This window comes from Impatiens glandulifera, chromosome 4 (assembly GCF_907164915.1).
Source record: "Impatiens glandulifera chromosome 4, dImpGla2.1, whole genome shotgun sequence".
NCBI lineage: Eukaryota > Viridiplantae > Streptophyta > Magnoliopsida > Ericales > Balsaminaceae > Impatiens > Impatiens glandulifera.
Genome location: NC_061865.1, coordinates 19920659 through 19934871, shown reverse-complemented (window position 1 = coordinate 19934871; position 14213 = coordinate 19920659). Strand labels below are relative to the sequence as shown.

The following is a 14213-nucleotide window of genomic DNA, read 5'->3' as shown; positions in this document are numbered from 1 at the left end:
TTACAAATTTAGGATAATATATTGTAACGTGGTTCCAGAAATGCAATATTGTTAGAGTTGTAAATCTACATGTCTTGCTATTCACGGTCAACAATCAAAATGTATTGTCATGCAAATTCTCGCTTCTATCTACTTACCTTTCTATCTACTAAACACGGTTGATATGTATTGTGAGAAACATATTTAAACACTTGTCGTTGTCGGATATTTAGAAGAATTTTGATCTAAAAACATATAATCCAAACCATTCGAAATTGGACAAAAGCGGGTGATCGTGTTGTGTGACTAAGCATTGAAATCGGGTTGCAACGAGTTCCACGAAATCAATGTTGTCCTTGTACAAAAGTTGTTGCATTTATTTAGTCCTTCTAAAGTATTTAAAAATGTTCTTTACAACAATCCAATAATTCTCAGGTCATATAGCCACATAATTAAGATAATTTTATTGCATCAATAGTAATCCACTACACAACACACATAATCACTTAATTTAGTTTTCTCTCTAATACAACATTGATGAAATGGAAGAAGTTACAATAAAAATAACATAATAAATTACCCTAATTAGTTAATTAATGAATTGGACATATCAATATCATCAAGAATGGCAATAAGAGATACAATGAAAGCATAATCAACATTAGGATAAACTGTCACCCTGAAGTTATCTTTCCCCAGCAACACACTCTTAACTGTATCCTTCTTATGCATCTGCAATTTAAAATTTAAATGAACCACAATTTTCAAATAATCATAATCATAATAATTATGATCTTATTAACAATTACCTGAGCAAGAATAGCTTGGGAATGACCATTTCCATAATAAATAATACCAGACTTCTCTGAATAGCTTCCTTCCAACCTAAAATCAGGGTATTCTTCACTATAGTTATTTACCAAGAATATATCCATTTTTGTCTTCCATTGAAGCCATGAAGTGGTTTTAGCAGTAAAAAGAAGGTCTCTTTCATGATGACTGTCTCCTCTGAACACTTCCCATCTTCCATGGATGGTTCTAATCTTTTGTCGAAGGGTGACAATGGGTTTTCCCATTGGATCGCGAAGGATTCGATTGTCGTGAAGAGACCATTGAACCTGTATTTTGAACATGAGATTCTGTTTTAGATCGGTTACACTGAAATTGCCTGTTGTTAAAGCTCGGGCCTTTCTTTCTATTATGAGGTCTACAGGGTACTCCGACACGCAGTATTGTGTTCCAATGACTGCGATTGGACTTGTTATTGCGGTGTAGCTTGGTGAAGGAGCTGGAACTGGATTAATCGGTTGTGCCATTGGAACTTGTTAAGTGAGAATAAATTGATAATTGATAATTGATAAGAGAGAAGGAAATAGGCAATGCTTGATTTGTGGCCTTGAACTGTTGCTCTTGAGAATTTATAGACTAGTAAAGTTTGGATTAATATTTCATAAAAGATTTACAAATATTATCTCTCTTTATTTATTTCTGACTATAATATATTTCATATAAGATTTACAAATATTATTTCTCTTTATTTATTTGTGGGCTTGATCATGTGTTGTGTGGAAGCACTAGGCTTTCGTTGTAGTGAGCAATACAATCTTTTGTGGCCATTGGATGAAGCATAGGCATTCATCCGATGGTTGTGTGGTTTATTGCAACCGTTTCTTTTATTTTCGCCTGCACTGAATCACGACCATTTTCCAGCCTTGGAATTTGTTTAAAATTGATTTTTCTTCACTCCTTTTGGATTTATTTTCAACTTACAAAATACACAAAATATTTAAATGAACATAAACATTTATTTTTTTGTCTATTTATTTTACTTTTTTTAAATATATTTTTGAGGGTTTGGAATGCAACCCTCGATCTATGTCTCGTTCCATACCTTATCATGTGTCAAGAGACACGTGGCAATATGGAGGGACTATCGCGAGAAAACTCGAGGTTCGATACATTTCAATCTTTGTTTGCGTGCCATACATCTTATAAAATGAAATATTTAGTTTTTAAAATATTTTGAAAATACCTAGAGTGGTAAGAAATTAATCATGTAAAAATAATTAATCCTTTGTTCAAAATTTAAATAATCTAAGAGACTAAACAACAATTTAATCTGAATCCGATTTAAATTAATATAATATAATCAATTTAAAGATTATTTATTTGAAAATCAGAGTCGCCAAGAGATTTTATGAATATCAATAAAATGATACGTGTACAAACGTATTTATACTAGAGTTTCTAAAAAATGTGGTTCGTTGCCTGTTTACGCTCGGGAAGGGCTTTTACGCTATGCCCTCTACACCCGCCTAAGGACATTTTTCAAATTTTCTCTAAAATAAACAAAGTCTGTTTTTTATAAATCCAGTTATAACATTTATTATCTTTAATTAGTAGTCTAGGGGTCCTAAGTAAAGATAGACTTTAAATAATTATACAAAATTATTTTAAAGGGGTGTGTAACTTTTGAGTTGGTGTTCAGATTCAACAAAATATGAAAATATCATAGGAGAATGTTAGAATTTAAAAATAAATTCCAAACGATTCCTTATCCAAAACATTGATTTAGGAAAAATCTCGTAAATGTGAAAAATATCATTTTCTAACCTTTCAGAATTATTTAAAAATGAGATTGGGTTCCAAAATTATAAAAATAATTTTGGATTTTGAAAAGGGGAACCAAACAGGCCTTAGGACTGAAGCCTAGGGTATGGGTTCGGTTTGGCCGATCTAGGCTTAGTCGGGCTCGGTCAAGACCAAGGTGGTTTGGACCATGGCTCGGTTCTAGGGTTAGGTTTATCGGTCATGGCTAAATGAGGGCTCAGTCCTAGGTTTAGAAAGTTGGGTCCAAGTCCTCGGTCCTAGGGTTAAAAAGCTCGATCTAGTCCTCGATCCTACCTGAAGAACACCGATCGTGGTCCTCGGTCCTAACTGAAGAACACTGATCCTGGTCAGAAAATAAGGTCCTTGGATCCTCGGTCCTAGGTGCATTTTCTAGGTCCTGGATTTTCACTTCTGGTTCATTTTCTCGGTCCTAGGTTCAAACCCATGTTTAGTTTTCTCGGTCCTAAGCTAAAACCTTAGGACCGAGTGTTCTTATTTTGGTTAAAAAAATTTAGAAGTCCATAACTTTTTATTGGGACCATGAAATCATGATCCTTAAGCTACATTAAGTTCATATGATCATGAAGAACAAAAGCCCTAACATAAATCTCGATTTTGAAGCTTACAGTAATCAATTTTAAAAACCATTTTTAGGTCAAATTTTAGGATTTTTAAATTAGGCCATTTCAATGTCTGACTTTTTTCCAGTTAGTTTAAAATAATGAATATAGTTGATCTAAACCAAAATAAGAACATCATAATATCATTAAAATAGTTTTTGAAAATTGAATCAAAATCCAAAAAAAATCAAAAACAATATTTGATCAAACATGATCAAAATGATGAAACAGTTGCTTGGAATTCATCCTAACATGTTAACAAACATGTATAACAACTAATTGAATAAAAATTTGGATTAAAAGCAAGAACACAAAATTTTAAAAATTAAATTTTCAAGCTTTATTTTTAAAATTTCAGTTTGATTAAACATGATTACAATTGCTTTGAAATCATTCAAACATGTTAACAAACATGTATAGCAACTATCTAGATCAAAAAATTCAGATTTAAACAAAGAACCCAAAGATTTAAAAAAAATTAGTTTTCAATATTTGATTTTAAAATATTTTGATTTAAATTGATTTGATCGTTTCTCTTTTAACAGAAAGTTCATACATGATATATTTAATAATTCTCAACAAAGAAATCACATAATCAAACAAAAGAACACGATCAAACAAGAAAAATTCAAAAAAATTCAAAATTTTCAATCACAAATCGTGATACAAACGATATGGATGCATACCAACGGTGGGAGAACACTACTAGGGTGTGTTGACAGCTATTCAAGAGCATGTATTGAAGCTTGGATCGTCAGAACAAGTTTTGACAAAAACCACTTCCCCGAAATCTTTAAAGATTGGATTCATGGGATAAAATTCGGTGATTGATGGGTTATTGTTTGATGATTTGATAGTGAAAGGGTAAGGGGTATTTATAGTAGGAGAAGGTTGGTTGAGGAGGGGTAATTTGAGACGATTTTAACCTTCGACGATCTTATCCTTAAAATTCTATCCGGCAGCTGGCAACCTTATCTCGGGCAGGATAAGACTTCTAGATAGAGGGCTATCGTAGGCGCTGGCGAGAGGAACACATGGATGAAAAATCAAAGGATTTGATCGCCTGTGGAGGAAGCTAGAGCTTTTGGAAGAATTGCGTCGGCGACGATTGCGAGTTCGGGAAGGTCATGATTCCAGCGAAGAAGACGAGTCAAACGACGTCGTTTAAGCTGACAAAATGCGAGGTTCCGTTGGGTCCATTAGCGATTAGAGTAACGGGGTTAACAATCCTGTTAGTTAATCTATAGTGGGCGCGCACGTGACTTTGTTGTAGTAGAGGTCTGGCTCATTCTGGTCTGTTGGATGAGTTATGGGCGCTCATCTGATGGTCTAAAATCCCATTGCAAAGATTTAACAAAATTTTTGTTGTATAGGATTATTCAATTTTATTTTTATTTAAAAGGTTATTAAAAATCAATTTTTAATCATTTTTAAATCCATTTCTTCACCAAAAATTCCAAAAAAACATATTTTTAGAATCATAATAACAATTATGATTATATTTATTTTTTTTGGGTATTTTTGGGAATTTTTAGGTATTTTATTTAATTTCTTTAAGTCATGAATTAAACATAAATCATGATTAAATAGCAATTAAATATTTTTAACCTCTTCTTTGGTCTAATTTGGGTAAAATAAATAGAATATTTTATCCTTAAATTATTTTTGGAATTTTGAATAATTTACCTAATTAAGGTTTAATTATCACAATAATGATCACTTAATTGAGTTTTAATTCATTCTTTAAGTTATTTTGAATATAAAAATCCAAAATATTATTTTAATATTATTAAAAATAATAATATTATTTGAAAATAGGGTAAGTCAAATTTTTATGCTTACAGAATGCCCCCCTCGAACTGAGTTTGAATAAAACAAACTTAATTTTTTGAAAACGTGGATTCAAGGTTTGATCATAAAAATTTGTATCATAACCTATAGTGAGGTAGAAGGATAAAAAACCTAGATTGAACTGGATACTGGTGAGGACTCATAACAATGATTCATGGCTGGGGATATCAAGTGATCTTCCTTTGTCGATGATTGTCTTTTGCCGGGGATAGACTATCACAATAGTCTTATCATGCGTTAAGAAGACGATAGGATGTTACTGGGGATAAGACATGACAACGACTTATTTTCTTCTTAGGTTGAATCTTGCTGATGATAAACTATTACAACAGTCTACCATGCTGAGGAGTAAGCGGGACTCCAACTGGGGATAGATTATTACAATAGCCTTGTCATAACAATGACCAATGGTGCATATAAACATATAGGGTTCACTTGGGGATTAAAAAGAACTCTTTGTGAAGAAGAGTCTCATGTCAGTAAGACTACATATCGAGAAGTAGGGCTCTCTTGAAGAATTCTCTCTTGAGAATAAAATCCCACGGGGATAGAGATAAAACTCTCGGGGATAGTGATAAAAATCATACTACATTCATCAACAGATGGAATCCAATACTGGAGATTAGTCATTACAATGACTCTCAAGGATGCCTATAGTGAGATAGGACTTATTGTAGAGATAGTATCCGCAACTAGGACTTTTCCAAGGAATGAAGAGAATTCTCTACCGAGGATAAAGGAAGATCTTCATAGTGACGTAACAACAATCACACTAGGTGGTGATAACAATCACGTTGTGTAGAAACCATTGCTCTATGAGGATTATTACAATCGTGCTGAGGATATAGGTTATATCAATGACCTATAGATAAGACGAGCGACAACAATTACTCATGTGGTGATTGACCATGACAATAATCGGTATAAATGCCTACCCGAAGATAGGGTTCACTTTAGTAGGGGATATGCCACTCTCAACTACATTAATCACTACCTCCATCATGACTTCATGATGGAGATGCAACGCAAATGGGATCCGGTGCACCGCGCCTTTATGCTAGGGGATCGCCAAATTTTCCCAACTATTGAATAATTCAAAGCCATAATGATGATCCAAATCAAGAACATCCTAAAGCTCAAACCCTTCACCGAATCCATGTTTCTTAGAAAACTCCTTTAAGATGAGCTTGACTACACGCGAACTATGGCGGACAAGATCTCGCCAGAACTCACTTGGATCTTCCTCGCTAGGTCAAAGTGGCAACCCAAGTCGTAGAAATCCCTCCACTAATTTTTGGAACTTCTTTTCTCACCATGACCATTATGGTAGCTCATTTCCTTCTCGCTCCCTCGAGAAATCTCCCTCCATCCTCAAGAATCTTGAAGGTAGTCTATCATTTTAGAGGTGAAAATAAGGATCCAGAAACTATTTTTCTTCGGCTTCACAAAGTATTTTTCACAACCTGGTCGACACATCAATCAATTGTTTTATTACTTTGTAAGATGGGGATCTTTAACAAAAGCTACTTGGGGAATGGACTATTCCCGATTCTATCTCAGACAAGGTTTGAAGGAAAAAAAACCCTAGTCTTATCCATTTAATAGAGTGAATTGGATTCGAAACATGTTCGGGGCTAGGACACGAGCATTCCTATGTTGATAGGGATTGTCTCGTTTTTGAAAGATCCCGAGTTCATTTTTCTCCCATGTTAAGATATTGATGAAAAATTCAATCTCGTGTAGACGATTATCCAAGATATTAACTCGCGAGAAAGGTGACCATAAAAATAAGATCATGTTCAGTTATATTTTTGGTTGCTTTTGCCATGGACCGCAATGCTTCGAAAGTTTGATTATTCTAAGCATAATCACAGAGAGAGTTTCAACTTTCCAACTTAGTAAATTTTCTTATTTTTTTTTATTTTTGACATTCGGGGTATATATGGGGAAATCGATACGTTTTGCTCTTACAATGGTCATCGACATCCGCCCAAGTGAGCATAAACGGTGATTTCAACACCTAAACCTACACAAGAGTGTTTTCTATCTTTTTTTGGGTCCCTGGGACGTATTGGGAGGAATCAATATGTTCTACTATTGCGATAGTCATCGAGACAACCACCCAAATGAGTATGAGCGATGACTTCACCTCGACATGCAGGGGATTATTTTTGTAGATGTATATTATTATTTTTTTGAATCCTTGAGTCTAGTTCTCTCTATTCTCTTGTATAAAGGGGAATGAATTTTCTTTATTAAATTGCGGCTTTAGCTTGGATTTTGGGGGTTTACTCTAGTTCTTTTTCAAAAAGCTTCCCTTGGGGGTTAATTTTCTGAATAACCGCGTAGCACGAAAACGAGCTTATTAAGGATATTCATCGATAGGAATTTTTGGAAACTCAAGGTTTTGATCCGGAAGATCAATCGTAGTTTGATTACAAGAGATGCCCTTGAATTTTTCCCTTACTTGTTTCCTAAAACCCTTATCACCAATTGATGGAAAGAATCAAGGTTCCCACTGTCCTAAGATCTTGTGGGGATAGAACCAGAAATAGTTCATTTATTTTGAGTTTGAGCTTCTTGAGATCAGACCTATATAAAAGTTTCTTACGTATCTTCCATTTGTCCTATATATATTCTTTTATTTTTTTTGGAAGAATTAGGTCTCATGTAGTTCTCTCCTTTTGATTCATGATAACGTAGTTATACAAAACTAGAGGTTGACTAGTCCACTCGAAGTTGAGGACTAACTAGGGATTTTTCAACGTAGTAATATAATACAGAGATTGAGTAGTTCACTCTTAGTTGGGGAATAGCTATTGGGGAATTTTAACATTTTCTTACAAGATTAGAGCTTTGACTAGTCCACTCCTGGTTGGGGACTACCTCTAGGAAGGTATGACATAGTCGTACAATGTTAGAGGTCGATTAACCCACTTTTGACTAGGGGTCTAGGGGATTGTACTATGGTCCTATAAGACTAGTGGTTCGAGTAGTCCTTTAGAGGCTGGGGACTAATTCTTGAGAATGTTGACATAGTCGTACAATACCAAAGGTTAATTATCCCACTATGTCTAGAAATTCTTGACTGGGGACTAACTGCTGGAAATTATGGCATAGACATATACCATTGGAGGTTGATTAGTTCATGAGGACTAAACTTGTCTTAATCCTGTTAAGGCTGGATTGGGGTCGTGGTAATCCTGCTAAGGCTAGATTAGAGTCGTCGTAATCTTGCTAAGGCTATATTAGAGTTGTGATAATCTTACTAAGGCTATATTAGATTTGTCGTAATCCTACTAAGGCTAGATTAGAGGCGTGATAATCTTGTTAAGGATAGATTAGAGCCATGATAATCCTGCTAAGGCTAGATTAGAGTCGTCGTAATCCTACTAAGGCTTGATTATAGTCGTGATAATCATACTAAGGCTAGATTAGAGCCGTAGAATCATGTTAAGGCTAGATTAGAGCCATAGTAATCCTTTTAAGGATAAATTAGAGTCGTGATAATCCTTTTAAGGCTAGATTAGAGTTGTAGTAATCCTACTATGGCTGGATCGGAGCCGTTGTAATCTTGCTAAGGCTAGATTGGAGCCGTTGTTTTTGCGCGAAGTGATATTACACATAATATCGTTTTAGGGCATCTAGATTGCTTGGAGCAGTAAATTCTTCACTTTCAATTGTTGAAAGGAGAACTGCACCTATAGAGAGGATTTTCTTGATAAGGAAGGGACCTTCTCATCGTGGTCAGAACTTTCCTTTAAGGTCTAATAGTTCTCGGGTTACTTTGAGCACTAGGTCACATTCTTTTAGGCTCCTAGTCTTGACCTTTCTATTAAAGGTATCGGCCATTCGTTTCTGGTAAGCTTGAGTTTTACATAACGCGTCCAACCCAAGGTTCTCTATCGACGTCAACTAGTCGTATCGAGATTTTATCCAATCTTCTTCAACGACGTGAGTTTCCAGCTGGACTCTTAGTGTGGGGTTTCAATCTTAATAGGTTGTACGACGTTCATACCGTAAACTAAAGAATAGAGAGTCTCATATGTCGATGCTCGAGTAGTTGTACAATATCCCCCACAAGGCAAATGGTAGTTTTTTATGCCAATCTTTGTACGTGCATGTCATATTCTTGATGATCCCGATCACATTCTTGTTTGCCGCTTCGACCGTGCCGTTAGTTTGGGCCCGATAGGGCGAAAATTTGTGATGTTAAATCTTGAACTCTTTGAATAAGGATAGAACTTTTCCTTCGAAGTGTCTTCCATTATTCAAGATAATAGCGTGAGGTACTCCATACCTAGCTATGATGTTAACATTGATGAATTTTGCTACTTGCATAGACTTGAGAATCTTATAAGATGTTTTCTCGAAACATTTAGAGAAATAGTCGATGGCTACGAGTATGAACTCGTGTCAATTAAAAGCATGGAGATAAAATTTCCCAATGACATCAATGCCCCATGTCGAAAAGGGTCATAGTGATGTCATGCAATACATCAAAGATGTTTGAGTATGCTTTAAATTAGTATAGATTTGACATTGTTGACAACTTTTCATGTATCTAACACACTCTTGCTCGATGTTTTTCCAATAATATCCGAGATAGATTATTTTCTTGGCAAGAGCTAGTCCATTCATGTGTGGACCACACACACATGCGTGTACTTCTATGATTGTCGTGCTTTGGGACCATCGACGCAAATCATGTTTTGACTATCAAAAGATCGTCTGTATAACTTATTATCTATCCAAGAATAGTTGGTGGAATACTGGCATAGGGCTCTTTGTTCCTTAGCTCGAAAATGGGACGGATATTCTCCATACACAATGTAGTTTTGAAGAATATCGAACCATAGTTTGGTGGGAACTTGAACGGAGGCTACCACTCCGTCTTCGAAATCAGATTTCCGTTTCTGGCGGATCTTCAGAGGTTTGACCTTAATCCCAACAAGAATTTGGGTCATAGCTTCTAGCGTAGCCAAAGCATCGACAAATCGATTTTGGCTTATTGGCGCATGTACAAAAGACACGTGATCGTACTTGTCAATAAAACAGAGTAGGCAAGTGTGATAGGGTTTTAGATTTTCTCATCATACTTGTCATGTTTCGTTAACCTGGGATATAACCAGATTAGAGTCGCCAACTACGTCTAGTTTAGTTACTCCTCTTTCGTATGCGATTTTGAGACATGAGAGACATGCTTCGTATTCAGCCCCGTTGTTGGTTACAAAATACTCTAACTTATTAGAGATGGGATTGTAGGTTCCCTTGGGATCTATCAAGAGAATTCTAATTTCATATCCATGTTTGGACGAAGCTCCGTCAAAGATTAGCTTCCATGTGTCTGAAGAGATAGACATTATGGAGTCATCAAGAAAGTTGAGTTCAAAAGAAGGATCGACCGTGATAGGTTGATCTGCTAGGAAGTCTGCAACAACACTTTCTTTAATAGATTTATAAACCGTATATGTGATGTCATATTCGGAAATAATCATCATGCATTTAGCGATTCTTGGCGACAGTAGTGTTCGTTGAATTAGATAATGAATTAGATCAAACCAGGACACCAACTTGATAGGGTGGGCTGTCATATAATGTCTAAGTCTTTTGGTGACCCATGCGAGTGCCCAACACACTTTCTCGGGTGTCAAATAGTTCAATTCGTACCAAGTAATTCTATTACTCAGGTAGTAAACGACGATCTCGAGTTTGTTCTCATTTTGTTGAGCCAATAGGCTGCCCATAGTCAAATTTGTCACTATGAGATAGAGAATTAAGGAACATCGGGCCTTGGAGGCATAAGAATTTGCGGTGACTTTAGATAGTCTTTGATTTTGGAAAAATCTTATTGACAAGTGTTATCCCAATAGAATCATTAGATTAAAATGAAAAATTAACTTAGTATAAGCTGCCAACGATTACAAAATTACAAGGTTTTGAATAATTAGATAAAATAATCAAAAAAGGAGAAATTGTTAGATAAAAACAGGTAATTAATTATTAGTATTAATTAACTATTAATAAAGAACTTAATCAAGTTAATTTTCTACAGATTAAAGAAAACCGGAAGGAAAGCTGATCGATATTCTATCAAGATGAATCAGCTTTCTACTTCAGCACTTAAGGAAATCGGTTATCTCAATTATCGATGTTCTAGACATCGGTCTCCTAAAGAAGTATAACCAGTAGTGCAAATATCGGTTTTCCTGAAGAAGGCGTAATCGGCATTAAACCGGTAGTAAACATCGATAGTAAACTGGTAGTAAACATCGATAGTAAACATCGGTTCTGAAGAAGTGTAACCAGTAGCAAATATCGGTAGCACACATTGATTTCCAAGAAGCACAACCGGTAACATATATTAGTAGCAGAAATCGGTTTCCCATAAGCACAACCGGTAGCAGACATCGGTTTCCCAAAAGCGCAACCGATAGCAGATATCAGTAGCAGACATCGGTTTCCAAGAAGCGCAACCGTTAGCAGATATCGGTAGTGAAAATCGGTTTTACTGCTCCTCAAAATACAATTACATTTCCGGTAGCGGTAGAAATCAACTTTATGCTACATCAGGATTTTATTTTCACTTTGGTGCAAGTTTGAGAAAAACCTTTGATAGAAGTTGTTTGATATCACAATTCAGACTATCAAGAACACCAAAAGACAAATTGTCTTTGCTGCTTCCTTCTAGGAAATCATAATCCAATTAATGGCCTCTCGATTTATTATGATGAAAATACTGACAAGATCCGATCTGATGTACTTTACTGGACCTCAACCAATCAAGAACAAGAAAGATGTCATATGGAGCAAATATATTCGTTGAAGATGAAAATTTTGTCCGTTGACACATGCCTATTTAAGAGAACAAAGCTTAACCGGGTCACATATATCTTTTTCAGCCGTTGAACTTCTTTGAACTTTGCGAACAATCTTCTCTCAAAACTTCAACCAGCTGTAATACACATCTTCTGAGCAATCTTCTCAAGATTCACTAATCATCTAAGTGTATTAAATCTCCAAGTCTATATTGCAATACTACCTATTATGTGTGAGTGATGAGCATTGTAGGTTGACATAATCCGTTTCTGTTCAACAAGAGTGTGTGCTAGGAGTTCGAAAGTAGACAGTAACTAAGTCCTAGTTGTTCGATTGGATTGTGTACGAGTGTTTTATTCAATCAAATCTTCTAGTAGATATCCTTCTCAAAGGTTTGAGAAAAGGTGTGACATAGGATTTTTATCTCCGAACATCCATAAATCTTGTGTTGTGTCTTCTTTTCTTTATTATCTTCTAAACCGACCATCTACTACTTCAAGTTGAAACAAACACTTCCGCGCTTGAACTCGGTTCAAGAGTTTGTGACAACATGCGAAGAATATAGATCGATATTAACCACAAACATGGTTATTATCAACCGACGTGTGTGTAAGCATTCACCTTTGTGAGACCTAGTCTCTTTTGGTGATCCCGATCCTAACATGAATTTTTTTTATCATTTTCAATAGCTTGAAAATAGGATCACGAGTGAGATTCAGTTTGCTGATAAACCGACTGATGAACTAGATCTTGCCAAAGAAGCCTTGGACTTCTTGTTCATTCTGAGGCACAGGCATAACCATAATGGCCTCGATTTTGAAGGGATCGATTTCTATTCCGCGTTGGGTGATGAGAAAACATAGCATCTTACCGGTGGTGACTCCGAAAGCATACTTCTTCATGTTTAACCGAAGTCGATATTTTTGAATTCTTTACAAGAACTTGTCTATGTTGGGAATATGTCCTTATCGATCCTTAGGCTTCACGATCATGTCATCAATATAGACTTTCACCTCTTTATGGATCATGTCGTGCAAGATTATCGTTACTGCTTGTTGATAGGTAGCTCCGGCATTTTTGAGACCGAATGGCATGACCCTAAAATAGAACGTGCCTACCTCCGTAATGAAGGTGGTTTTTTCTTTGTCTTATTCAGCGATCAAGATTTGGTTATATCCTGAAAATCCATCCATGAAATACAATGGTTGATTGTCAGCAACTTGATCGACCATAATGTCGATGTGGGGCAAAGGAAAACTATTCTTAGGGCTAACTTTGTTTAGATCGTGGTAGTCTACACGTATGCGCATCCTTCTATCCATCTTCAAGACAGGAACCACATTGGTTATCCATGCGGGGTAGTCTATAGTTTCGAAGAATTTTTCTTTCAACTATTTTTGGACTTCTTCTTTAACCTTGAAAACAACCTTGGTTTTTATCCGTCTTAACCTTTGTTTAACGGGTTTGGCCTCTAGATAAAGAGAAATTTGATGTCGAACGATAGGTGGATCCACTCCGGGCATATGCTTGTAAGACTAGGAGAACATGTCTTTATTGGTTTTTAGCAATTCAATCATCTCATGACGTTCGTCATCAATCAGGCTTTATTCAAAAACACGATTTGAGGATCGTCCTAAGTATTGAGATTTATCACGATCATCGTCTCAACTACGGAAACAATTTCGGCTTCGTGTTCCAAGAAGTTTTTTATTTCTAAATTAAATTCAAACTAGAATGAAACATGTTAGGATCTAGGTCGGTGACGGCGGACCGGGGTCTGGCCGGTTTACACCTTTCACTCAACGGTTGGTGTTTAATCCGGTTAGAGATTAATACCGGGTTTCAATACTACACAAACTGTCACAAACCCTTGAATTGAGTTCAAGTGTGGAACTGGTTCGTTTCAGGTTGAAGCAACACACACACGTGATGAATAAAGATAGGTTTGGATAAAGTCGGTTTGGAGTTTATTAGGTCGATTTGAGGTTCAGTGAGTCAGTCAAAATGATGTAGATCGGTTAGAGCGGTACAGGTCGGTTAGTGTGAGTCGGTTAGAACGTAGAGCCGACAGAATGTAAAGAACAAGACAGATTTTTATAGATGTTCGGAGATAAAACTCCTACGTCACCCCTTCTTCTCAAAACCGCGAGAAGGATATTCACTAAGGAATACACAAACACAATATCCGATCTAGACTTATTTGCTGCTCGATAAACACTCGTACAATTCTCACCGAAATTGTAATCTCACTTCAAATGCACACTTTAAACTTTGAATCTTGTAGAGAGATAAACTTGTAATTAATAACTCTTAGAACTTATAGCTGGTAGAACT

At 35.9% G+C, this 14213-nt stretch overlaps 2 protein-coding genes across 2 annotated transcripts; both read right to left on the bottom strand.

Annotated features, from left to right (window-relative positions):
• Positions 1-420: 420 nt before the first annotated feature.
• On the bottom strand, positions 421-1358 carry LOC124937113 (protein LURP-one-related 15-like). The gene is made up of 2 exons (XM_047477628.1): positions 789-1358; positions 421-711 (listed from the first exon to the last, which is right to left on the bottom strand). The coding sequence occupies exons 1-2, from the start codon at positions 1293-1295 to the stop codon at positions 565-567; spliced, it is 654 nt and encodes a 217-aa protein (XP_047333584.1). The 5' UTR covers positions 1296-1358; the 3' UTR covers positions 421-564.
• An 8804-nt stretch (positions 1359-10162) lies between these two features.
• On the bottom strand, positions 10163-10807 carry LOC124934905. The gene has a single exon (XM_047475397.1). It carries the CDS (start codon positions 10805-10807, stop codon positions 10163-10165), a length of 645 nt encoding a protein of 214 aa, XP_047331353.1.
• Positions 10808-14213: the final 3406 nt, after the last annotated feature.